The following is a 26,683-nucleotide window of genomic DNA, read 5'->3' on the forward strand; positions in this document are numbered from 1 at the left end:
TCTAATCTTTCATCGAGTCCCAAAATATGTGTGAATAATTAAGCCCAAACTATTTCATCCATCCTGCCATACCCGTTTTACACAGCATGCATATTTATTCCATCTCTAAATGAATTCAAATGTGTATCTGCACAAACTTAGTTTCTGAGTTTTCTGATTGTTTTTTCTCTCTGTAGGCTTTGATAGTGGACCAGCTCAGCATGAGGATGTTGTCGTCCTGCTGCAAAATGACTGATATCATGACAGAGGGCATCACTAGTAAGTCAATCCTCACATACTGAAAAAAAAATCTTTTGCGAATAGTCAACAACTCCCAGTCTCTTGATTTAGCATTGATCTCATGTAAACTCATTTGAATGCTGAGAAATGGTGGCCAGTTAAATATAAACATAACTTTTCATATCAGTAAGCCAACTAAGCATATATACGTCACAGAGAAGTCTGCAAATGAATGGATCTTGAATGCATCAAACTATATTCAATTTAGCAATAGGTAACTTTGTACAGAAACACTAACAGAGGCCAGCTAGTGAAGTACAGTGCAGGTAAACCTCACTGTACAACAATCACATCACAATCAAAAGCACTTTTAACTACATCTAGAAAAAAACCTCAACATACTTTCCTGTGACTGACCTCTTGTTTGTACCTTCATTTCTGCAGTTGTTGAAGACATCATGAAACGGAGAGAACCTCTTCCCTCACTGGAGGCCATTTACCTGATCACCCCGACTGACAAGGTACTCAAACACGATGCTAATTAAACTAAATAACACCTCCAGCCTAGACGTTCAAGTGTGGAATAGGAATCTCCACACTTTACACACTAAACATACAGTGTTGTGCAAAAGGCTACTAGTATTTTTACCAAAAACAAAGATTTATTGTCGGTTATTTTTATGATTTTCTGTAGCATGTCAGTCTGAAAAATCAACTTACATTTCCAAAACTTTATTTTGTCATTAGTTGTAATTATACAGTGAGATTATTGTCTGCACAAGGAGTCTGACTACAGCCAGCGTTCTACTCAGAGATCTGATCTGATCATCATCCATTTTGTCTGGAATGACTTACTAACTAAACTAAATCCAGAGGAACTTTGGCAACATCTCAAAGATGCTTTAAAAAACCGACCTGCAAAGCTACAGTACTGTTCAAAGTTTTAGGCACTTGCTGTAAAAATGCTGTAAAATGAGGATGCTTTCAAAAAGAATCCATACATGCATTTTATTTATCAATTAACTTATATAAACAATGACCACACTTTGACCACACTTTGCTTTTAAAACACTTGGTACACTTGCTCATAGTTTTGCAGGTAGGTTTTGGGTGAAAATACTAGTAGCCTAAGACTTTTGCACAGTACTGTATGTCACTCAATCACAATACATACTGTACACTCATGCATTATTGACAAACAGCCTGAAACTCTCCTCATTTCTATTGGCCACAGTGGTTCCTAAAATACTCTTATCTAAAGTGTGTTGTGCTTCTCTTACCAGTCTGTGCAGACTCTCGTCAATGACTTCAAGGATCCCCATTCAGCCAAATATAAAGCGGCTCATGTGTTCTTCACTGACTGTGAGTATCAGAGGGTTCTTCACTGCACTTCAAGGGCCCTGCAAGTGTAATATGCACTACAGCATTAATGTGACTATGCTCAAAACAACACCACTAGACCATCACTCAGCAAGATGAGTATTTTATGAATCTTATTTTAAAACAATGTAGTGTTAGACAGAAAGATGACTGAAATTATTGGTTTGGGATACTAAACAACACATATGAATAAATCTATAATAAAAGCATTCATTATAGATTTTAAGCTTTTCTATAATATATTTACATTTTTTTCTAGATACCTTTATTTTCATAAACAAATGTGTGTATACATCTAAAATAGTATAAATAAAATAATGAATAGTCTAAAATGTATTTAAATCATATTTTTGTTTATATTTATTTATTATTATATTTATTATTTTTACAATTATTTAGATTTGCACTGTATAATAAATGTTTGGGCGATGCAGTGGTGCAGTAGGTAGCGCTTTCGCCTCACAGCCAGATAGTCGCTGGTTCGAGCCTCGGCTGGGTCAGTTGGCATTTCTGTGTGGAGTTTGCATGTTCTCCCTGCGTTCGCGTGGGTTTCCTCCGGGTGCTCTGGTTTCCCCCACAGTCCAAAGACATGTGGTACAGGTGAATTGGGTAGGCTAAATTGTCCGTAGTGTATGAGTGTGAATGGATGCAACCCCAGAGATGGGTTGCAGCTGGAAGGGCATCCGCTGCGTAAAACATGTGCTGGATAAGTTGGCAGTTCATTCCGCTGTGGCGACCCTGAATTAATAAAGGGATTAAGCCAAAAAGAAAATGAATGAATGAATAAATGTTTGTATGATTTGTATGGTTTCTATAAAATATAAAAAATAAATAAATATAATATTTGTATATATAAAATATATAATACTTTTATTATGGTAAATATAAAACTCATTCATATATTTTATGATTTTAAATTTTATAAATTATTCTGCACGTTAATATTTTAGAATTTTATTATTTATATTATATAATATTATAAAAATTACAATAAATCATGTTTATACATTACAATAAAAAAACTAAAATATAGTAATAGGTGATATACAACTATAGTGTCTAAACTATTAACGTATATAAAATGATATTTTTTGTGTATATTTATTCTTATTTACAATTATTTAAATTTTTTGTACTGCATATAATACATAGTTGTATAATAAATAAATACAACAAAATGAAAATTAAATATATTTTATACACTACAAAAAAAAATATATAGTAATATGTGATGTATAACATGTCTAACCTTTAACACAGTGCTGTCAATGCTTCAAATGTTTTTCAGCGTGCCCTGACCCCCTGTTTAATGAAGTGGTGAAGAGCCGTGCCTCCAAAACCATTAAAACCCTAAATGAGATCAACATCGCCTTCCTGCCCTACGAGTCCCAGGTGAGCCATTTCAGATAAAAATAATAACAGTCCATATCCAATTATTCAGCTTGATGTCACACTTCACAGTTTCTGGGTTCAAACACTCCCCAAAAGCAATAGCAAACAAACTAACAAATAGTAGTAATATATGCTAATAATGTCCTGGAATATTGTTCAATATCATGATCTACATTATTGCCATGATTTTGTAAAAGATTATATAATATGTGATATAGGCTGTGCTGTATGATGATATATAAATCATATGGACAAAATACAAGTCTAGCGTTTTATATTATATTCTATTGTTTATTTCATAGTGTCGCAAAAATATATTGTTTACAGTAATACATTTTCAAAATTTAGAAGAGCGTGATATTACACAGCATTACGAGATGCAGACAGAAACATGAATAACAGCATTGTGAGAAATTTGCAATCTTGAAAGTACACTGCAAAAAAAAATCATTATTTTATGTTTTATCCAGCAGCTGGGTTACCAGAAAAAAAAAACGTAAAATAACGGCCGTTAAATAACAAAAATTTACTCTAATATAAGGGACGTTAAATTACAGAAATTTTCTGCCAAATTGAATTATGGTACATTTCTGTAATTTAACTACTTTTATTTTACGGTAAGTTTCTGTAGTTTAACAGCCGTTATTTTACGTTTTTTTTCTGGATAACGGATTTTTACAGTGTACAATGTTAACATTTTGGATTTTATTTAGCATTTTTTTCCTATATTGGACCTGTAATCATTCATTTTTTTAAAAAGTGTTTTATATTTTTATTAATATTTATTTAACATTTTCATATTTTGAACAAACATTTCAAGTTAGAATTTGCAGGAAAATGTATAATTTCTGGCTTGACTGTATATATTAATTGACTGAATTTACAAAAAATGGTACTATATCGTGATATAGTCATTATCAGGATATAAGTTGACTCACAGTTGAAGTCAAAATGATTCGCCCTCCTATGAATTTTCTTTTTTTTTTTAATATATTTCCTAAATGATGTTTAACAGAGCAATGCATTTTTCACAGTATTTCTTATAATATTTTTTCTTCTGGACAAAGTCTTACTTCTTTTATTTCAGCTAGAATAAAAGCAGATTTTAATTTTTTAAAAGCCATATTATTGGTCCCCTTAAGCAATATTTTTGTTTTGATAGTTTACCGAACAATCCACTGTTATACAATGATAATTACGCTAACCTGCCTAATTAACCTATTTAAGCTTTTAAATTGCATTTTTTAAGCTGTATAGAAGTGTCTTGAAAAATATGTATTAAACTATTATTTACTGTATTCATGGCAAAGAAATAAGAAATCAGTTTTTAGAAATGAATTATTAAAATGTTTAGAAATGTGTTGAAAAAATCTTTCCGTCAAACAGAAATTGGCGAAAAAAATATACAGGTGGGCTAATAATTTAGGAAGGCTAATAATTCTGACTTTAACTATATATCGTGAGATTGTTGTCATATTGCACAGCCTTAATATGACTAAACAGTTATCATAATTGGTTACAGAAATCAAATTCTCTCAATCCAAATGATTATAGAGGCTTGGACCCAGAAACGTCAATATCTCACAAAATATAGATTTGGAGAATGGATCTGAGGGTGGGGGGTGATGCAGTCTGGCCCATAATGCCTTGCTGCTGAGGCTGTCTGCTATGATTAATTCAGTGGAGTCAGAGGAACGCTGCGTTTCTCCTGGCGTGATGCTGCAGCTCTGTGTTTAGCAAACCGACCTCGCTCTGAGACACGTGACTGGCCGACGCAGCGTCCACAGAGATGCTCAGCCAATCAGACGAGGTTAACAGAGGGAATGAGCCATCTGCTGAACAGAAGGACAGTCATGTGACCGTGTGTGTGTGCTGATAAGGGGGGAAGAGGGGGGTTGTAAAGACCTATGACGATCCACTGTCTGTTAACATGGATTGAGCTACAGGAAATATAGAAAGGCCTGAAAGCATGACCTGGAGACACGTCACTCAACTAGAAGCTCATAAATAGTAAAAATGTTTGGAAACAGGATGTAGAGATGAGCTCATTTTGTCGCACAAAAGATGGTGACATAACTACAAAAGAACTGTTATTAATCATTTTATAGAAATATACAGAATTTATTATAATATACTTGTTTATTGAAAAATCTGAAATAATGCACTATAGATCAGAGGTTTGGAATCAATATCTTTTTAAAAGGGCTCTAATTTTGACTTTTTTTTTTTTTTTACAAAATGTAAAATAAGTCTCCAGAATGTGTCTGTGAAGTTTATTAATTTTCCTTGTTTTGTTTTGGTTCAATTTGGAATTTTCCCAACCAGCGCAGAGTCAAGGGGACCAGATTGAGTGCTCCGACTTGGCCCCCCCTAGTCCATCTTTCAAAGGAAATGATTGCTTTATGCAGCCTGCAAGCTTTACATTAAAACTGAACGTGCAGAAATACATTATACTGTTACATAACATTTATTATTTGATTTGATTATTTTTATTATTACATTTATTTTTTGCAAAAACTTTCAGCAATAAATCGTCACATGTCAGTATATTATTTATTTTGTACCTTTAACAAAGGTTAATTTCATTTTAACCTTTACATATTAAAGCATATGTTGTCCGTGACTGTTAGATTCCCTAGAAAAAAGCACTGTTTATTTCATTAGAATTTTTGTTTTATTGAATTTATTCATGCTTGTTATGTATTTATTACATTTTATGCAGATCAAATAATAATAATAATAATATTAATAATACATTTTAATTTTAACGCGCTTTTCTCAGCCCCAAAGCGCTAACAGAGATAGAAGGCAAACAAAGCAGAACAATAAAACAGTCAAAAAATAAAAAGACCGCAATAAAATATGAACTATTAATACAATTGTATGATAAAATTAACAAAAATAATCAATCTAAGTTAAAAGCAACGGTAAAAAGGTGAGTCTTAAGGAGTTTCTTAAAACATTCTAAAGAAACAGCATTCCGTATGCTGGTGGGTAGGCCATTCCATAACTTAGGCGCACTGTACGAAAACGCACGACCACCCATAGTCTTCAGTTTACAGCGTGGCTGATACAGCAAGATTGCAGATGAAGAACGAAGACTGCGGGTGGGAGTGGCCAGAGTTACCAGGTCACAAATTTAATCAGATGCTAGCCCATGCACTGCTTTGTATGTTAAAATCATGATACCAAGTAGTATTGTGAAACTGTAGTTCATAACTCAAATCTATGAAAGAAAGAAAACTGTCAGAAGTACTGTATATTATATGTTATTACAGGCTTACTTAAATTGAATTCATTATTACATTATTAATGAAAAAAGTATTTGCACATCACTTCACCTAAACTATTTTGTAGATAACTGACTAACAAAAAATACATTAAAATAAAGATTCAAACTATACCAAACAAAATTAGTCACTTTTTTAAGAGATTGTTGCGGTTGTTGTAGCTACTAAATCATATTAACAAGAACAGAAATGAACTGATTCAGATGTGCGTTCAAACTGAAACGTCAGAAAACGTGCAATAGGCTACCTAGGTGTGAATTCTACAGTTTTGCAACCTTAAAGGGCTACACAGACTACTGAAATAAAATTGTCTATTGTTGCAGAGAAGTGTGAGCATTTAAGTGACTTTTCCACATGCAACCTTATGTATTCTTGATAGACCGTAAATGACGATACAACCCTTTACAAACTACAGCGGCACCGCCAGTATTTTGAAGCCATAGTATCATGATACTACCATAGTACCATAATCTTTCAAAATCTGGCTACTTATTTCATCTAGTTAAGTCAAGCTTATATCGTTTATATGCAAAAATTCAATATTGTGGATCAGCACGCTTGTGAATGATTTAAGCACATTAAAAAATATATATTTAGTTAAACCTGCCCTTAAATGTTTCATTATAAAAACAAAACTAAAACACAAAAAGTGTCATTTGCTTGGCCATCAGTAATGAGTTTGACCATGTGTGTGTTTAGGTGTTTTCTTTGGACAACCCTGATGCCTTTCAGAGTTTCTACAGCCCTCATAAGACACAGCTGAAGAACCCTGTGATGGAGCGGCTGGCAGAGCAGCTGGCAACTCTGTGTGCCACACTGAAGGAGTATCCGGCCGTCCGATACCGAGGGTGAGCCACGGTCAACACAGCCATTAACATTTACACATTTAACAGTAGCTTTTGTCCAAAGCGACTTACGATTGAGGCCACAGATTTATCATAACACACTTTTTTCATCAGCTTAACTGATGATTTTAATGATGCAGTTCCACATAAGTCTACCGCTCAAACGTTTGGGATCAGTAGGATTTTTGCTTACATTTTATTTGAATGTAAAATTCATTCTATTAGCAAAGTATTAATGAAGACTATAAGCTTAGCAAATTACTAATTTGCTGCTTATTAATAGTAAGGTAGTAGTTGGCTTTAGGCGGTAGCACTTTTAACTTAGCTTAGCATAGATCAATGAATCGGATTAGACCGTTAGCATCTATCCATATCGCCTGAAAACAGCTGAATTTCTTTTACATTGGTCTTAGCACACAATGAAACCACAGAAGAGTCAGGCTTTGGACCAATCAGCGTAGATTAGCTTTGTGCTAAGAAGGGGTTTGGGAACAAATGAATCACTGAACAAATCATATAGGAGTCGTTGGGATAATTTAGTAAAGATAAATGCATATTATAAGATAATGAGAGATTTTTTAGTCCTTGCATGCATATCAGCCTGTTGTTGGAGACCCCCAAAACCAAAATATGACCTTTTATAATGCAAAATTATGCGAAAGATAGTAGCTGGGTTTAGATATTAGGGAGGAACTTTTAGCTTAGCTTAATTCAATTCAATTCAATTCACATTTTAGCTTAGCATAGATCATTGAATTGGATTAGACCGTTAGCACCTATCCATATCTGCCTCAAATAGCAAAATGTATCTTTCATCTGTACAAAAGGAAACTACATAAGAGTCAAGCTTCAAATATGAAAACTCTGAGCGAGACGCTAATGGTCTAATCCGTTTCAATGTACTATGCTAAGCTAAACTAAAAATTCTCCCATTAGACCCAGAGATTGACTAAGATCAAGTGTTTAACTCTTGAAATTAGCCTACTTTCACAAAAATGTGGAGAGCTCCTTAAAAAAAAAACATGTGAAAATCTTATACTGATCCCAAATCGGTAGCATATACAAGTGTATTTATTAAACAAACACACACTTACAGCAGGAACGAGTGGATAAAACAGATGTCCAGTAGTCTCGGGATTATCAGAGCTGTCTTTGGTTTTGTCTGCTGTAATGCTGTGATTCTCTGTGCACATGCAGGGAATATAAAGATAACGCCACTCTGGCTCAGTTGCTTCAGGACAAACTGGACGCCTACAAGGCAGATGATCCTACAATGGGGGAGGTGAGAGCCACATCTCTGTTATTGCACTGCAGGGAGAGAAAAAACACAATACATGTATAGCTGAAGTCAGAATTATTAGCCCTCTTGAATTATTAGCCCTGTATATTTTTCCCCATTTTCTATTCAGCGGAAATATATATTTTTTTCAACACATTTCTAAACAATAGTTTGTCTAAAAATGTCTAATAGCTGATTTCTTTTATCTTTGCCATGATGACAGTACATAATATTTGACTAGATATTTTTCAAGATGCTAGTCTTCAGCTTTAAATGACATTTAAAGGCTTAACTAGGTTAATTAGGTAACCAGGTTAGGGTAATTAGGCAAGTCATTGCATGACAATGGTTTGTTCTGTAGACAATCGAAAAAAATATAGCTTAAAGGGGCTAATAACATTGACCTAAATGGTTTTTAATAAATAAAAACTGCTTTTATTCTTGCTAAAATAAAACAAATAAGACTTTCTACAGAAGAAAAGATATTATAAGTAATACTGTGAAAAATTGCTTGCTCTGTTAAACATCATTTGGGAAAAATTCACAGGAGGGCTAATAATTTTGACCAACTGTACATTATAAAGAACTTGAATAAGCATTTCTTGAGTATAAACAGAGCAGCGATTGATTTACAGGAAAACAAGAACATATTTAATGTGTTTCATGAGTGCAATAGATGTTGCTTTGAGTCAGTCAGATGTGTAAGGAAGTATAATAAGTATCATACAACAAGAGGGAATAAAAGCAGGTTCCTGCAGGGTTTTGGAAATGTTTTATTTTGTTAAATGCATATGAGCAAAGTTACAATTTAAAATTGAAGAGAGTTTCAAAGATTAGGGCAAAACATTTTAAATAAAGAGGGTACATTTTTAATTTTATTATAATTTAATATATTATTATTAATAACACATATGATATTTAATTAGTTAAATAATTGTTCATTATTATTTATTCATTATATAAATTAATAATTAATAAATTATTAAATAATTATTATTTAAAAAAGATTATTGCACAAAAACAGTTCAAAATTCTTATTCAAAATACCTTTTTTCTGCCACATTAGATTCAAATGTTTTAACAGACGGGATTTTGGAATCTCTTTTTATCATTTCATAATTCAGAAAATACTGCAAGCAGACACAAAACAATATTAATTTTTGCATTTTTTTAAATGTAGAATGAAATGTTGTATATAATTAGACAAAATGTGTATGAACATATTCCTCTGTATCTTTCAGAATAATAAAGTTATTATGATAATGAAGAGAAAAAAACATAAGATATGATTTTAATTGAAATTTACAGATAAAGATTAATAAACTGTGACAAAATAACAAATAAAAGTGTTTTATTTCCATTAGACTAAAAAAAGCTCTTTATGGAAAGCCCCAAAGCACAACCAATGCATAAAAAATGCAGTATTGACCAATATTGCTGTAAACTAATCATTGCTTTGTCTTGGTCTCATTTATATAATCTGGACTTTTTCCCCATATAGACATATTTGAGCAGCTTGTTTACTCTTCATTCCTGCCCCAGTTATGTTTGTGGACAGCTTTGTTGATCTAAAAATGTTTTGTACTGAACATGGAGATTGTTGGGTGAGATTTTTAAGAGCTCTTCTGTGTCTGCAGGGTCCAGATAAGGCTCGCTCTCAGCTCATTATTCTGGACCGAGGATTTGACCCCGTCTCTCCTGTCCTGCATGAGCTCACTTTCCAGGCTATGGCCTACGACCTCCTGCCCATTGAGAATGATGTCTACAAGTGAGTGAAATAAAAACAATTGTAATATTATATAAAATAATGATATAATATAATACAATGTAAAAAGAAATAATGATTAAAATATAAATTGTATTATTTAAGTTATTTTAAAACAAATAAATGTTCATTTTTATTACAAATAGATTTAGTTGACCAAAAACTAAATATGTTTTAAAATGTTTCAATTTGTAAATATAATTACATTAAAAAAATTATTTAAAAAAAAAGGGATTAGACTGTTAGCATCTATCCATATTGGCCTGAAATAGCAAATAGCAAAACTAAATTCTTTCATTGGTCTTAGTACAGAATGAAACTACAGAAGAGTCAAGCTTCAAATATGAAAATGGTGGAAAACCTGGTCATTTTTGAGCAAGATGCTAATGGTCTAATCCATTTCAGTGATCTATGCTAAGCTAAGCTAAACGTTCTCCCGCCAGACCTATAGAGATCAGCTAAACAGATTTAAAGAGGTGTTTAACTTTTGAAATGAGCCTGTTTTCATAAAAATGTGGAGTGTTCCTTAAAAAACAGTAACTATTTATTTATTATACATATTTTTATATTTATTATACGCCTGGTTTTAGACCACAACAATTCATTAGTATGGTGTATGCCTCCTTTTGCAGCCAATACAGCTTCAATTCATCTTAAAAATTACATTTACAAGTCCTGCTCAGTGGCCAGAGGGATTTTGAGCCATTCTTCCTGCAGAATAGAGGCCAGGAAACTATGTGATGCTAGTAGAGGAATACGTTTCCTGACTCTAAAATCAATCAATCAATCAATCAATCAATGGCCTTTATTTGTCACATCGCATACACTGTCACTAATGACGCATACACTGTCATTTAGTGAAATTGGACCCCCCCTACCATACACAAACATCATATTTCAGGGGAAGACAGGTCACCTCAAACACCTAAAGTGGCTCAATAATATTAAAGGTCTAGTGACTGTGCAGGCCAAACCACTCTTGCTGTGTGTATTGGTGCATTATCACTCTGATACATGGCACCACCTTCAGGATACACTGTTTGAACCGTTAGGTACACATTGCCCTCCAGAATGGTATTGGGTATAGGGATTGCCATGACACTTTATTGCCATCACTGATCCACTCCCATGCTTCACTCTGTGCATGCAACAGTGGTGGTACGCAACAGCAATTATATTCTGATAATTTGTCAAATGAATGCGTTTGCTTTGTACCTGGTAGGTATGACACCAGTGGAATAGGAGACTCTCGTGAGAAGGAGGTGCTCCTGCATGAAGATGATGATCTCTGGGTTGCTCTACGACACAAACATATCGCTGAGGTCTCTCAGTGAGTAAAGACAGATATTTTTCAACCTGAAGTTTTGGTTTTCTTTTAATATTTGCCATCTGATATGTTAACGTCGCTGTTTTCTGTTTTCCCTTACACACACAGGGAGGTGACGCGCTCACTCAAGGAGTTTTCTGCCAGCAAACGCATGAACACTGGAGAGAAGGTATGCTGAAGACGGCGGTCACATTAACTGAAAATGTTTCCTTTAATAGCGGTGACGGAAAGAAATGAAGGCTGTCCATCATTTTGGCAGATTTACACACACTGTAGTTTTAAGCAATTTTCTTACAGTGATTAAAAAATTGTATACACTACCTGACAAAAGTCTTGTTGTCGATCCCAGTATATTTAATAAGCATGAATACTTTTATAGAAAAATAAAATGGTAGTCTGCATCAGACTAACTAGAGATTTTGTTGTTCTTTAGTTGCAGTGATTATGTCTGTTGTTCTCATTTGTAAGCAATGTAAACAATGTTATTCATGCAGTGTAATAAACCATAATATCAGCATACCTAATCTGTGTCTCTGGATGTGAGCCATGTCAGCGTCTGACCTCTGCTTTGCTGTCTTTTCCTCCAGACCACCATGAGGGATTTGTCTCAAATGCTGAAGAAGATGCCGCAGTATCAGAAAGAGCTCAGCAAGGTGAGAGAGGTCACAACTCAAACACCTCAGGGGAATCACCGTTCATATATTGACATTATTGACCAGTGCATAGCCATCATTTCACATGTGGGGGACAGAATTCTTTTCTTTCTGAGCTTTGTGTAATTAGTGGGTTTTTATCTCTTCTTGTTTTGAATTGTGTTAATATACAATGTATGATTTTGTACTTGCATGTTATTTTTTATGTATATTGTATAGCAAATACATTGAACACAATAATATACAGTGGGGAAAATAAGTATTGAACACATCATGTTTTTTTCCTGCGAAAAAATATTTGTAAGGGAGTGTTGACATGGAATTGAACCAGATTTTAGTAAACATCCAAACAATACAAACATAAAAATAAAACAAAACAAAAAAGCAAACAAAACAAAAAAAAAAGGAAAAATTAGTCATGTGTAATAACTGTGAAATGACAAGGAGAAAGAACGTATTTAATACTTTATCTAAAAGGCTTTTTTGGTGATGGCAGCTAAAAGACGCCTCTTATATGGAGAATGATCACATGAATTACTCAGGTGTGAGTTTTCATGGACTTGAACAGTGTAAAATCTTGATAGTTCTGTGGGTCTCGTCTATCAAATCTGATCTTCAATTTGTATTCTATATTGGATTCAAGTCAGGTGATTGGCTGGGCCATTCTACAGCTTGATTTTAAGCATTTGAGAGTTTCCTTGGCCATGTTTTGGATCATTGACATGCTGAAATGTCCACTCTGGTTTCATCTTCATCATCCTGCTAAAGTAGATGCTGGACTAAAGCAGCAAATATTGATTTACAATGATGAAGAGCAGAGGGTTGCTGAAAAACTACTGAGAGATTTCAGCTGCTGTCTGGGCTTTCTCTGCCTTTCTACACCTCCCTTTCTTCATGTGTTCAATGCTATTCCCCTGTGTCATTTCATTTTATTACACATAACTTTATTTGTAAACTAATTAGATTAGTTTTCTTTGCATACACAGATTTATTCGGTTGTTACCAACATCCAGTGAAATTTTTAAGTCAACAGCACCTTTAAAAACGTGTTTTCTGAGAAAAATGGTGACGTGTTCAATACTTATTTTCTCAGTTGTATATTTGTCTATTCTATTCTATTCTATTCTATTCTATTCTATTCTATTCTATTCTATTCTATTCTATTCTATTCTCTAAACAGTTGGAAATACGTCATTCAAATCATGTTTGCAAAGAAGTAAAGACATTGAGTATAACAACAAGTTCTGTGAACAATAAAATACCAAAAAAATCGATTTGAAGCTTTATATTTGAATTATATAACAAAAATAAGTTCATTCTTTTTCCTATTTTAACCATAACTGCTGCGTATCAGTTTAATTGTTTCAGCAGCCTGTTACAGTACGCCCAAGTCGCTGTATTTATAAAAAGCAAATGTGTTATATTCAATAATTATAGCACAGTAAAAGTTAACAGTTGTTGTAACATCTAATGCTGCCTAAATTTTGTAATCCATATAAAATCCTGTTTCTACAGACGGCACTAGTGATGACAACGGTCTTTCATCTCGTTTTACGCTTGAACAACTAAATGAATGCTTAAGTCTATTTAACTGAATGTATTGTAATTACATTACAACATCGATGCTTTAAAAACAACCTTGTGAAATTGAAAATAGTCACATTAAGCTTTCACCGGAAGGTTATCATTGGCTTTAAAACTCTAGCTGTGCATATAGCCCATTAGGCATACAGAAACAGACAGCATTTAAACTGAGCTTTTTAAATTAATATTTGAAGTATACTTTATGCCCACATTACTCATCCTGATAATCTGTGTGTGTGTCTAGTACTCAACTCATCTGCAGCTGGCTGAAGACTGCATGAAGCACTACCAAGGAACTGTGGACAAACTGTGCCGTGTAGAGCAGGTAAAATCATATACACCAGCACACATCACTGAGAAACAGAGAAAATCAGTTAGTGGAGAAATTAAATATCTTTCATGTAATGATTTTAACATTCATGTCCACCAAACTGCATTACTGTAACATAAAGAGTCGAGTGATAATAAAGGTGAGGGTCCAAACGCGGTTTCTTTAATAGCTTATTCAGACAGGCAATGGTCAAACAAGAACAAACAGATACATGAGGGTAATCCAAAATCATAGTTGTGGTCACAGGCAAAATGAGCGTTATAGGCAGCAAAACAACATACACGAGAAAACAAGGCAAAGGTCAAAAACATGGCAAGACTAGACAAGAGAATGCTTAGAAATTTTACAACAAACAAGCAATGTGTGTGAGAGTGAAGGTTATTTATAGTCCTCGGAATAAGTCTTCACAAGCTTCAGATGTGTGTTTGCAATCACAGAGAGAACTGGAACTAGTGTGTGTGAGTGGTGCCTGATGGGATTTGTAGTTCATATCAGTGGCAGATTTGTAGTTCTCCAGCAATCTGTAACTGCTTGCTTGCTGGTGATCGTGATAATTATAATATCCCTACTCATTAGTAGATTAATTGCAATTATTTGTCTCTATTAGTTCATTATATTTAAAAATAGTCATGTGATTAGTACAAAAAAGTCAAAGACGTTTTTATATACATGTATGTTTATAAAATAACAGTATTATCATTTCGATGCAGTTTGTGTTATTAATGGTGGCATGGGTGCTCAGTGGTTAGCACTGTCACCTCACAGCAAAAAGGTCACTGGTTCAAGTCCCGGCTGGGCCAGTTAACATTTCTGTGATGAGTTTGCATGTTCTCCCCATGTTCGTGTGGGTTTCCTCCGGGTGCTCCGGTTTCCCCCACAGTCCAAAAACAGGTGAATTAAGTAAACTAAATTGTCCGTAGTGTTTGAGTGTGCATGTGAAAGTGTATGGGTTTTTCCCAGTACTGGGTTGCAGCTGGAAAGGCATCCGCTGTGTAAAAAACATATGCTGGAATATGAATGAATGCATGTATGTATTATTAATATATTATTAATAATTTATCTTTATAAATATTGAAAGATTCACAAACAAAATATGCATTACAAAGAGTTTATAGAGTATATACTGTATTGTTGAAGCCGATTAATCACTCTTGCTAAATAATATCTGTCTAAAATATCTGTTTATTATTATTTTTGCTGGACTTATATCTATAGGATATTTATATTATTTAAAAGATTATATGTAAAATGATATTATAGATATTTAGACATAATATTGTTGAATTACTGACAAGATAATGGATCGTAGTTTGTTAAATTAACCAACAAAATTGTATATCTTTTAGAATTAGAATCAGAAAGAGCTTTCTTGCCAGGTATGTTCACACATACGAGGAATTTGTTTTCGTGACAGAGCTTCTACAATGCAGCAGAATTACAGAGACAGGACAAAAAACAGATAATAAATATATAAAAAAAAATACAAGTAAGTAGTGAAAGCAAATATAAAAATTGACAAGTGTATGTACAGGTATATTACTATATACAACGTTATATGTGCAGCTGTTATGTGCAAATTGGCATGTAAAGTGTATTGTTAAATAAGTGTATATATGTATAAAAGTAATACATTTTAGGAGGATTTTGCTCACAATTTATTTTGTGATTTGCTTGATTGCAATTGGACAATACTAACATCATCCATTCTTACGCAGTCTTTGGCTTTTAGAAGGTAAAAAAAAAAGCCAATTTTCATCTGTTGCAGGCTGAAAGCAGCCAAAGTGAGAGGAGGAGGGAAGTGAAGCACAGGAGCCGCTCGCAAAAGTTGCCCAGTAAATCACGACTCATTTCAATGAGCAGAGCAGAGAGAGAGCAATGAAACTGCCACAATGAGCGATAGATTATGAAGAGTGTTTCTGAAAGCTGTGTGGTGGAGGAACACTATACAGACTTCCCATTCTGGCATCAAATTAAATTTCCACTTTAATAAGAAGCTTATTAAAAGCACTCAAAGTTAGCTTTTATGATTAAAAAAAACTTGTGAAAATTTAAATATCAAGCTATGGGTATTTATCTATCGTTATTCAGTGTGACAAGTAAATTATTGTAACTGTTCTTCCCTGTACATATTAAAATAAATAAAAAAGTGATTGTGCATAATTTAATTACATTGGCAGACAAATGTGTAAAACTGGTTTCTTGTTCTAAATAAGCCTGATTTATACATTTTTTGTATTAACTACTATTACGTTGAATGAGAGTTTAGTATCTTCTGTAAATCATGGTAAAAATGTACAATAATCATAATTTTATGGTTAGGAAACATAAAAATAACCTAGATCTTCTACTGGTTAACTAAACGTAGGGTGAACAGTCTTATTTGTAGTTACTATTCGAAACCAAGTTCATTCTTAAAAGGGTATACACAAGTATCTACTATTTAGTATTCATGGATTTCATATCTATTGGATTTCAACTACCAGTAGGGAAAGTATTAGTATTGATGCTTAAATGATCTGAAAGCATCAAGGAAATGTTTTGTTTTTATTATCATCACTTAAGATAATGACAATGAAGATTGACCATAATCTTATTTGTAGATCAAACTATGGTACTTTAGAGCAGTGTTTCCCAACCTTGTTCCTAAAGGCACACCGACAGTACACATTTTCAACCGCTTCCTATTCAAGCACACCCGAATCTGAACATTAGAAGAGACTCAAAAATCTGAAATGAATGGTTCGGATAAGGGCGACATGCAATATGCTGTGTGTTCGGTTGGTGTGCCTCCAGGAACGGGGATGGGAAACACTGCTTTAGACAGAACTGGTCAATTCTTGCAAGAGAAAGCACAAGTATTTATTATTGAGCATTTATAGATTTCATTATGTCATTTTTGGATAACTTAAAAGGATAGTTCACCCCAAGGAAAATTCTGAAGAGGAAAAAAAAACAGCTGTTGACTTCCATTGTATTTTTGTTACTATAGATTCTTCGAAATACATTGTTTTGTGTTAAGAAGAAAGAAATTCCTAAAAGTTTACAGCCACTTGAATGTGAGTAAATGATGAGGAATTGTACATTTTTAAATGATCTATCGCTTTAACCCCAAGTATACGAACTGAAAAAAGTCTTCGATCCCAGTTGTAAATGCAACACATAATAACTTGACTTCTAGTTGATCGTTTAGAAAAGTGGCAGAAGGTAAATATTTCAAATGAATCATCTGTTAAACTGCATCCCAATCATCACAAATACTGCAGAAGACCTATTGGAATCCACATGGACCCAATATTCTCTCAGAAATCAGTCATGTTTGGTGAAGGAAAAATTATGGTTTGGGGTTACATTCAGTATGGGTGCGTGCGAGAGATCTGCAGAGTGGATGGCAACATCAACAGCCTGAGGTATCAAAACATATGAGAGGGCAAATTCTTTAGCAGGATAGCACTCCTTCTCATACTTCAGCCTCCACATCAAAGTACCTGAAAGCAAAGAAGGTCAAGGTGCTCTAGGATTGGCCAATCCAGTCACCAGACATAAACATTATTGAGCATGTCTGGGGTAAGATGGAGGAGGAGGCATTGAAGATAAATTCAAAGAATCTTGATGAACTCTGGGAGTCCTGCAAGGGTGTTTTTTTTGCCATTCCAGATGACTATTAATACGTTATTTGAGTCATTGCAAAGATGTATGGATGCAGTCGTCCAAGCTAATGGGAGTCATACACAATATTAATTCTTTTTCCACTACACCATGACTTTATATTCTATACTGTACATTATTTCTGTTAAGTGAAAAATACTTTTGTCTTGGCAAAGTCAGACCTTACTGTCCTAATTAAATAATTAAAAGTCAAGGCATGATCATATTTCATTATGGTAAAATAAGCATAATGTAGAGGCCTTTGCCTTTCATATAAGCCACTTCTGATACCAAATGATCAACTAGAAGTCAAGTTATTGTTTGTTGTTATTGATACAGAAATGATCCAAAAGCATCAAGGTGATGTTATAACTTAAACATAATCTATGTTCTTCTCTCCATCACCTGGCAGGATCTTGCAATGGGAACAGATGCTGAGGGTGAGAAGATTAAAGACCCCATGAGGGCCATCGTGCCAATCTTGCTGGATGCCAATGTCACCACCTATGACAAGATCCGCATCATCCTGCTCTACATTTTCCTCAAGAACGGTTAGGAGAGAGAGTTTCGGGCAGCCATTTTAAACCTCCGTTTGTTTCACAGCCATTTTGTAACATGTCTTCTGTGTGGCCAAACAGGGATCACGGAGGAAAACCTTAACAAGCTGATCCAGCACGCTCAGATCCCTCCTGAGGACAGTGAGATCATCACCAATATGGCTCACCTGGGCGTCCCCATCATCACAGACGTATGCTATCTTCTTCCTGGATGTTAAGCGTTGCACTGATTATTGGTGTTAAATGTATTACTATTTTGATATGTATTGATGCTGACATATTTAGAACAATATGATGAACTTTTCCTGTCACTCACTCACAAACTGGGTTTCCATCACCATGTGTTCATGCACATTTTGAAGTATCGCATGAGAAACAAATGATGGAAACAGCAAATTTTGGGTAAAAATCCCTTAATTAGCAAAACAAGGTTTTTACACTCGATTGAAGTTTTGGACTTGAATAAGTGTTAATATGAATAATAGGAGATGAAAACGCATTTGCCTTATAAACTCTGACGCACTGAAAATTACACCTACAGTACACCACTCCATTATGCTTACATGCTTGTTTACTGTTGGTTACTAGGTAACCAATACTACAGTCAGCTGCTCTAACAACTTGATGGATTGCACCTAATTCGCCTTTGGGATTTTTTCTTTTTTATTTTGCTTTAAAAATATAGAATTTTTACAAGTTTCACAATTTTTGAATCCATTCAGCGAATCTCCAGGTCTAAAAGGAGCACATTTACATGTAGGATGGATGGATAGATGAATAGATAGATAATTCAATTGTTTCTCGCTCAAACAGAACCAAAGAGTTCAGATAATTTTGCAATTTAAAGCTTGACTCTTTTGTAGTTACATCGTGTATTAAGGCCTACAGAAAATTAAAAGGCTGCTATTTTCTAGGTTGATGTGTCTAAGAACTAAACTCTCATTCTAGTATAATAATCAACAGAACTTTGCTACCTTACCATGGCTGTATGGCATTTGAGCCACTTAAAGCATTTTGTTTTGGTTTTTACAGCTCACCACAGCCTAGTCTGTTCCATCACAGATTCCCTTTTTTTCATTTATCCAGAGTTTCCACAGACTTGGAAAGTCATTAGACTGCAGTTATTTATTATGTAGTCAATCAAAGATATATATATATATATATATATATATATATATATATATATATATATATATATACATATTTATATATATTTACCTTAAAATTGTTTAAAAATAAAGCTTTTATTCCAGCCAAACTAAAGAAAGTAAGAAGAAAAAATCATACAGGAAAAACTGTGAAAATGTCCTTGCTCTGTTAAACAGCACTTGAGAAATATTTGAACTATATACAGTAATGAGTTCACCCCATTTTGAAAATGAATACTTTTATCCATTTCACAGTGAATATAGGTAATATATTTTGGTGCATTTGAACAAAACAGATTTATTAAACAGATATATTTAATAAAATAACATTTTAGTAAATTAACATCTTTAGAAATTGAAATATAATACAATAAAATTCAAGCAATATATTATATTATATAACAAAAATGACAAACTGCAAAATTTCAACTAAATTGTATATATATATTTTTGCTTCTCTGGATTTTTTTTTTTCTTTTTTACATTTTTATTGAACATTTTCCTCTAACATATAAATTTGGGTGTACTAAAATGTGGACCATTATCATAAGTTATTTTGTTAGATGAGTTCCCGATTTGGCTTCAGTACTGACTAAACTAATGTATATGCACTAATATAATATTGTATACCATCCAATAGAAAATATGAATTAAAAATAGATTTGTGAGGGGTGTACTTATATACAGTATGCTGAGCACTGTATATTTCATCTATTTATTATTTTTCAACTGGGCCAGTGAAAATTTAGTGTGCGCAAGTGAAACAATTAGCCTTACCAGAACAGTGATAAAAACTCCTTAACATTTCAGCCATGCTTGAAGTTTTAATTCTAGTGAATTAAGAACTGAGGACTCTCATAAATATTGTCATCTGAATTACTGCTATGGCAAAATTGACGGTACTTATACATTTCAGCATCATGCGAATGAGTTTTCCCGCTTGTGTTTTTCTGTCTGCTGCAGTCGACTCTGCGCAGAGGCAAGAAGATGGACCGTAAGGAGCGTGTGAGCGAACAAACCTACCAGCTCTCTCGCTGGACCCCGCTCATCAAGGATATCATGGAGGTCAATGCTGCTCTATAGAAACTGATAGAGAAACAGTATATAAAGTGTGTGATCTTACTTGTTTTGTGAATCTTGCAGGATGCTATCGACGACAAGCTGGACACCAAACATTATCCGTACATCTCAACACGCTCGTCCTCCTCTTTCAGCACTTCTGCAGTCAGGTACATGCGCAAGCCAGGGCTTTAATTTACTAAAGAAGGAAGTGAAATACATTTAGAACATTTTTTAAATTGAGCAAAATGCACAAGAGCAGATCTTATTTGAGTCCGTTTTGAAGTCTTGCTATACTCACCGGCCACCTTATTAGCTACACCTGTCCAACTTCTTGTTAATGCAAATTTCTAATGAGCCAATCACATGGCAGCATCTCAATGCATTTAGGCATGTAGACATGGTCAAGACGATCTGCTGCAGTTCAAACCGAGCATCAGAATGGGGAAGAAAGGTGATTTAAGTGACTTTGAACGTGGCATGGTTGTTGGTGCCAGACGAGCTGATCTGAGTATTTCAGAAACTGCTGATCTACTGGGATTTTCATGCACAACCATCTCTAGGGTTTACAGAGAATGGTCAGAAAAAGAGAAAATATCCAGTGAGCGGCAGTTCTGTGGGTGCAAATGACTTGTTGATGCCAGATGTCAGAGGAGAATGACTGGTTCGAGCTGTTAGAAAGGCAACAGTAGCTCAAATATCTACTTGTTACAACCGAGGTATGTAGAAGAGCATGGCGGATGGGCAATAGCAGAACTCAGGAACAGGACACTGAGGATATAATTCGTACAGGCTCAGCAAAATTGGACAATAGAAGATTGGAAAAACATTGCCTGGTCTGATGAGTCTTGATTTCTGCTGCAACATTCGGATGGTTGGGTCAGAATTTGGCATTAACAACATGAAAGCATGGATCCATCCTGCCTTGTATCAACGGTTCAGGCTGGTGGTGGTTGTGTAATGGTGTGGGGGATGTTTTCTTGGCACACTTTGGGCCCATTAGTACCAATGTAGCATTATGTCAATGCCACAGCCTACCTAAGAATTGTCGCTGACCACGTCCATCCCTTTATGAACACAGTGTACCGATCTTCTGATGGCTACATCCAGCAGGATAACACGCCATGTCTTAAAGCATCATCTCAGGCTGGTTCACTGTACTCAAATGGCCTCCACAGTTACCAGAACTCAATTCAAGTGAGCACCTTTGGAATGTGGTGGAACGGGAGATTCGCATCATAGATGTGCAATCGACAAACCTGTAACAACTCCATTATGTTATCATGTCAATATGGACCAAAATCTCTAAGGAATATTACCAGTACCTTGTTGAACCTATGCCACTAAGGATTAAGGCAGTGCTGAAGGCAAAAGGGGACACGGTACTAGTAAAGTGACCCTAATAATAAAGTCGCCGGTGAGTGTATATTAAAGGCATTTTGAGCAATTAAGCGTTCTTCCAAAATAAAATAAAATTTATTTAAACAAATTGCAAATATCTAAAATAATGTAATATTCAAATGTTTTATGATCATTTATTACATTGAATAAGACATACACACATCCATATATAAATTAAATATTTAACATTATATTATGGAACTTTAGTAGTGGCAATGTTGTTTTAATATAAATATATTTTAGATATTTGTTTTATTTTTTATACCAGTTTTACAAATGAGGTTCAAAAAGAGGTTCATCGGGTTTTGCTCACTATCACACACACACTGAAAATGCAGATGTACTCATGTATTTTTTACCGCAGAAGTGAAAAGACAGAAGTAACTTAAATCAATAATCATTTGTGCACAGAAAGGTAAGTAGAACACTGAGATCAATACCGTGATTGGTGGGTGTTTTGCGATGTAAGGTGGGGGTGAACACCAAGCGCTTTCAGAAGCAGTGGAGACTGGGATATTTCCTCAGGGTCAGCAGTAATGATCCCGGCACGCTCTTCTGCTTTCAGGACAAACAAACTAGCACAGCTCCTGTAAATAGTAGCAGAGGCAAAGCAGGAAGTCTCTGCTTCCCACACTGCTGGCTCCCATTGCGTAGCTATTAATTGGAGTGGAGATCACCAATGCTCATTGTGCTTGTAGATACTGTAACTCAGCTGTTGATTAAAACATAAATTCACTGTTTTATTAGATGCATACCTAACTTTTTGCCATAAGCCAATAGAGAAATGTGGCAAAGATGTAGGATAGTGTGTAAAACATCTAGAGCAATCTCTAACTGCTGCCTCTAGAAGGTCTTAAATGGTACTGCAATAACAGATAGCTTAAAATATGTCATTGTTTACAAAAGCTAAGTTTGACTGAGCTGTGGTAACTCAGTAGCCCTGACCACTCCTTTTAGTTAGAGAAATGGAATGATTCATAGGTGCGAATTCAAGTTAAGAAGACCAAGGCTGTTTCTCAATTCCAAGAACGCAGAGAACGGACTTGTGTTCTTGTGGAGAGCTGTTGCCAAGTGTCCTCGGAAGAACGAACTCAGGAGACTGCGAGAACAGAGAACACGTCCTGTGAGAAATGAGATGCTGTGTTCTTTCCTGGTTCTTCCTGATGGTCACATGACCTTCACTCGTTTTAAATGGAAAATTATTTAAACATTACAGCATTCATACTACGATTTATTGTTTTTCCCCTTTTTAATATATATACTATGCATAAAGACCTTACAAATATACGTTGGACAATAAAAATAAAACAGATTTTTATACAAATTTCAGCAAATAAACACCCTTAATGTGTTTCAAGAGTTCACACTTAGCTGATGATTGATTATAAAGCTTGTTTGGCACGCTGTCCCAGGAGTGACCCCTATCTCATAAGATCCTCGAGCCCGGGGCTCCCTTCCGTTTGCAAGGCGAAAGGGGAGTTTGAGCTCAGGTAGATCTCGAGAACTCCCCTGCTGTAGTAGCTAATGAACAGATAGTGATTGCTCTTAAGAGATAACTACTTACTAGGAGCATGTCTATGGTGCCGATTTGGATTAGTCGTTTAACTTAAGTTGCATGTTTTTGGACTCTGGGAGGAAACCGGGGAACCCGGGGGAAACCTACGCAAGCACAGGGAGAAAGTGTAAACTCTGCACAGAAACGTAGACTGGCTTGGTAAGGACTAGAACCAGTGACGTTCTTGCTGTAAGGCAACAGTGCTAACCACTGGGCCACCGTGCCATATAGGAACAGAGGAGGAATAAGAGTGGAAGGGGGGATTCTTTAAAACAAAGATGGCTTATATGGTTATATGGAACTTAGGGTATTTATAGCGGCTCAGGAATCGTCTGATTGGTGAATCATTAATTAGATAGTGCGGGATTATAAGATAGAGCAGATAGAACAGATAGATAGAGCAATCATAAGAACATGATCCTCTCGAAATTTGTTTAAAAATAAACTTCACTTATGCCTTCATAAAGATTTTCATCGTGAATGTTTACTTTCACCGTTTCGTTTAGGGAAACTGCTGAGATAAATAAGTTTTATCTCTGAACTTTAATAAAAAATATATATTAAATGCTGCGTTTCCCACCTCCTTTATTTAGCGACAATGACTTGTGGGACTTCTAGAGCGAGTTTAGTGCTCAAGTCTGCATCGGTGCATTCTCGATATCAAGAACACATCTGGGAAATTTCATACATCCTCCGTTCTTGCGGTCTTGAGTTTTGGAAATGAATTTTGGCAGTTGATGATGACATTACACGAGAACACAGAGACGCAAGATCACTGAAAAACGCATATTGAGAAACAGCCCATGTTCATGTTAAGGCCGGGATACACCAAGTCGACAGTCAGCCGTTGGGCTTCGTTTATCCATTGGTCAGCGTTGGTCCAGCTAGTTGGATTGGTTTCCCCACACGTCACTTCTTGTCGGATTAATGTCGGAGATTGTTAGCCTGATCAAAGACTATAGGATACACAAGACGTGTCACTCGTAAAGTTTTGAATGGGGAAAAGTGTAACGATCAATATGGTGAATGATTCCCCGCCTAGTACAGGAGCCAATCATCGACCGCTATAGACTGACGATTCTCCAGGAGAAGGAGCTCGGACCAGACGTGAGGTTCTGCAGACTTTGTGTTATTCGAACGTTTAGAAATTAAACTAAAGATACAGTTGTTGTTTAATTTTGTTGGTGATTCCTAACATGAAATTTAATCGTAAACTTGGCAAGCAATTTGAGAATTTGATGTTTCTCCATTTAAACAGAATACCTAAGCATACTTACATAATTGCTGTGATAATGGTACTGAATGCTGCCTGGTTTACGCTTTACTCGCGAGTGTCGGAAATTCCGGTTTCTGCCTTCCGCGGGTGCCCACTGAGCACTCTCTTGTTTCAGTCAGCTTTTGTTAGTTTTGTGTATTCCTGGGGAGTTTTAGGTTCAGACAGAACAAGACATGAGGCGACAACACAGTTGGATTTGGTTGGCGCTAGTTGTTTGGCGGTTGTTGTTTCTGGCCATAGCCGAATAAACCAATCCCTGAGAGTAAATGAACCCAGGTGTGCACCAAAAGTACCAATATGAAGGTTCACATTTGTAGTTTGATTCTCTTGGTTTGCTTGTCCTGGATCTAAATAGAAAATGATACATTTAGTCATGTCTATGTTAGCCTTTACTGTGCCATTTTTAAGACAGAACCTAAAGATACAAAACAAAAGGATTTTATGACAAATATTTTGCAATTGAACTTACCAAACATCCAGCTTGTTTTTGAGGAACACGTCCCCTAGTTGTTCCTAATAAATTCTACACTTGTGTGTTCTTTCCATGGCAGTGCCCGATATGGCCACTGGCACAAGAATAAAACCCCTGGAGAGTACCGCACAGGCCCTCGCATCATGGTCTTCATCATCGGTGGAGCATCCTTTAGCGAGATGCGTTGTGCCTATGAGGTCACACAGGCTAATGGCAAATGGGAGGCCATCGTTGGTGAGTCTGCTACTAAAAATCACTGTGTACTCAAGAGTTAAGCAACTACCCTTTAATGCTTTAAATGACACCTTTAGCTTTAATTATACACGTGTTTTTTGTATAATTTGTGTAGACCGGCAGATCTGTCTTTTGTATACTTTTCTTGTGCTCTTGTCTTGTATTTTGTGTCTGTTATGTTTTAACTGCTTTTAAATTGCAGTCATGAGCCTCTGCTGTGTTCATAAGTCTATGTTCGTAAGTTCTTCTGTGTGTGTGTTTTGTATGTGTGATAGAGTTTAAGCTTAAGAATTGTCCTTTTAACATACCTTTAAGGCAGGGGTCTCCAACTCTACTTCTGGAGAGCTACCTTCCTACAGACTTAAGGTCCAACACACCTGTCTGTAATAAATGAACTTTTTTTTAGCTGAATCAAATGAGGTTTGACTGGGGTTGGATCTGAACTCTGCAGGACAGTAGTTCTCCAGAAGCAGGGTTGGAGCCCCCTGCTTTAAGGCAGTGGCAGCCAAAACCAAAAAGTCCCAACCCCAAAAGCTCACACCAAGATGCTTATAGGTGTTTTTACCTAACAACTGTAATCAGGTGGTGAATCACGTGAGCCCCATTGTCTGCACCACTTCCATTACTTATATGTCCATCCAGAGCTTCCAAGAACCATTTTTGGGGGGGTTCTAAGAAACCCTTCCTGAAACAGATCTACAGATGGTGGGAAATGGTGTTTTAATCCTCTTTTTTATCCTCATAAAGATTGAGGTTGGTGAAAGAACGTGAGGTGCAATGTGAGATTCATTCTGAGCGTGAAGCCACCTTTGTTCCTCCGCAGGTTCTACTCACTCGCTCACTCCAACCAAATTTCTAATGGACCTGCGGCACCCCGACTTCCGAGAATCTACTAGGGTGTCCTTTGAGGACCCTGACCCCTCAGACGAGTGAGAGAGAGAAAGAGGGAAGGGTGGGAGAGAGAAATCACACTGACAAAGTAAAGGCAGCCGAACAAAGAAACCCTTTCTGAACCCCCACAGCACAAGGGCTTTCTTTTCTTGCTCCTGTTACCACACTCTACCGTTTTACAACGCCACCACGCCTCAGGGATGGGTGTCCGGCTCCTGCCTCATCAAAAGGCCAACCTGCAAGTCTCACTCAGGCACCGCCCTCTACCAGGATCAGCCAATATTGATCTGCCTCCACTTCTCAAGTAAAACACAATTGGCTGGCATTGAGAACGTAGTGGGTGGAGCTCTTTGAGTGACAGATGCAGTGGGAGTCCTGAC

The 26,683-nt window shown here is 35.6% G+C and overlaps 1 protein-coding gene across 2 annotated transcripts in view; it reads left to right on the top strand.

Moving 5' to 3' along the window:
• Positions 1 to 26,683, top strand: part of stxbp1a (syntaxin binding protein 1a) — a 58,823-nt gene that overhangs the window by 25,429 nt on the left and 6,711 nt on the right. The window contains exons 3-19 of one of the 2 annotated variants that reach the window (XM_056446128.1): positions 177 to 258; positions 664 to 740; positions 1,503 to 1,581; positions 2,888 to 2,991; positions 6,981 to 7,129; positions 8,324 to 8,408; positions 10,043 to 10,173; positions 11,393 to 11,500; positions 11,606 to 11,666; positions 12,085 to 12,150; positions 13,979 to 14,059; positions 18,123 to 18,261; positions 18,349 to 18,458; positions 20,379 to 20,480; positions 20,559 to 20,644; positions 25,258 to 25,412; positions 26,236 to 26,391. In XM_056446128.1, coding sequence (XP_056302103.1) covers positions 177 to 258; positions 664 to 740; positions 1,503 to 1,581; positions 2,888 to 2,991; positions 6,981 to 7,129; positions 8,324 to 8,408; positions 10,043 to 10,173; positions 11,393 to 11,500; positions 11,606 to 11,666; positions 12,085 to 12,150; positions 13,979 to 14,059; positions 18,123 to 18,261; positions 18,349 to 18,458; positions 20,379 to 20,480; positions 20,559 to 20,644; positions 25,258 to 25,412; positions 26,236 to 26,345 — 1,725 coding nt within the window. In that variant the 3' untranslated portion in view covers positions 26,346 to 26,391. The remainder of the gene's footprint in view (positions 1 to 176; positions 259 to 663; positions 741 to 1,502; positions 1,582 to 2,887; positions 2,992 to 6,980; positions 7,130 to 8,323; positions 8,409 to 10,042; positions 10,174 to 11,392; positions 11,501 to 11,605; positions 11,667 to 12,084; positions 12,151 to 13,978; positions 14,060 to 18,122; positions 18,262 to 18,348; positions 18,459 to 20,378; positions 20,481 to 20,558; positions 20,645 to 25,257; positions 25,413 to 26,235; positions 26,392 to 26,683) is intronic. The other variant, XM_056446129.1, reaches the window with a different exon arrangement.

Source organism: Danio aesculapii, chromosome 21 (assembly GCF_903798145.1).
Source record: "Danio aesculapii chromosome 21, fDanAes4.1, whole genome shotgun sequence".
NCBI lineage: Eukaryota > Metazoa > Chordata > Actinopteri > Cypriniformes > Danionidae > Danio > Danio aesculapii.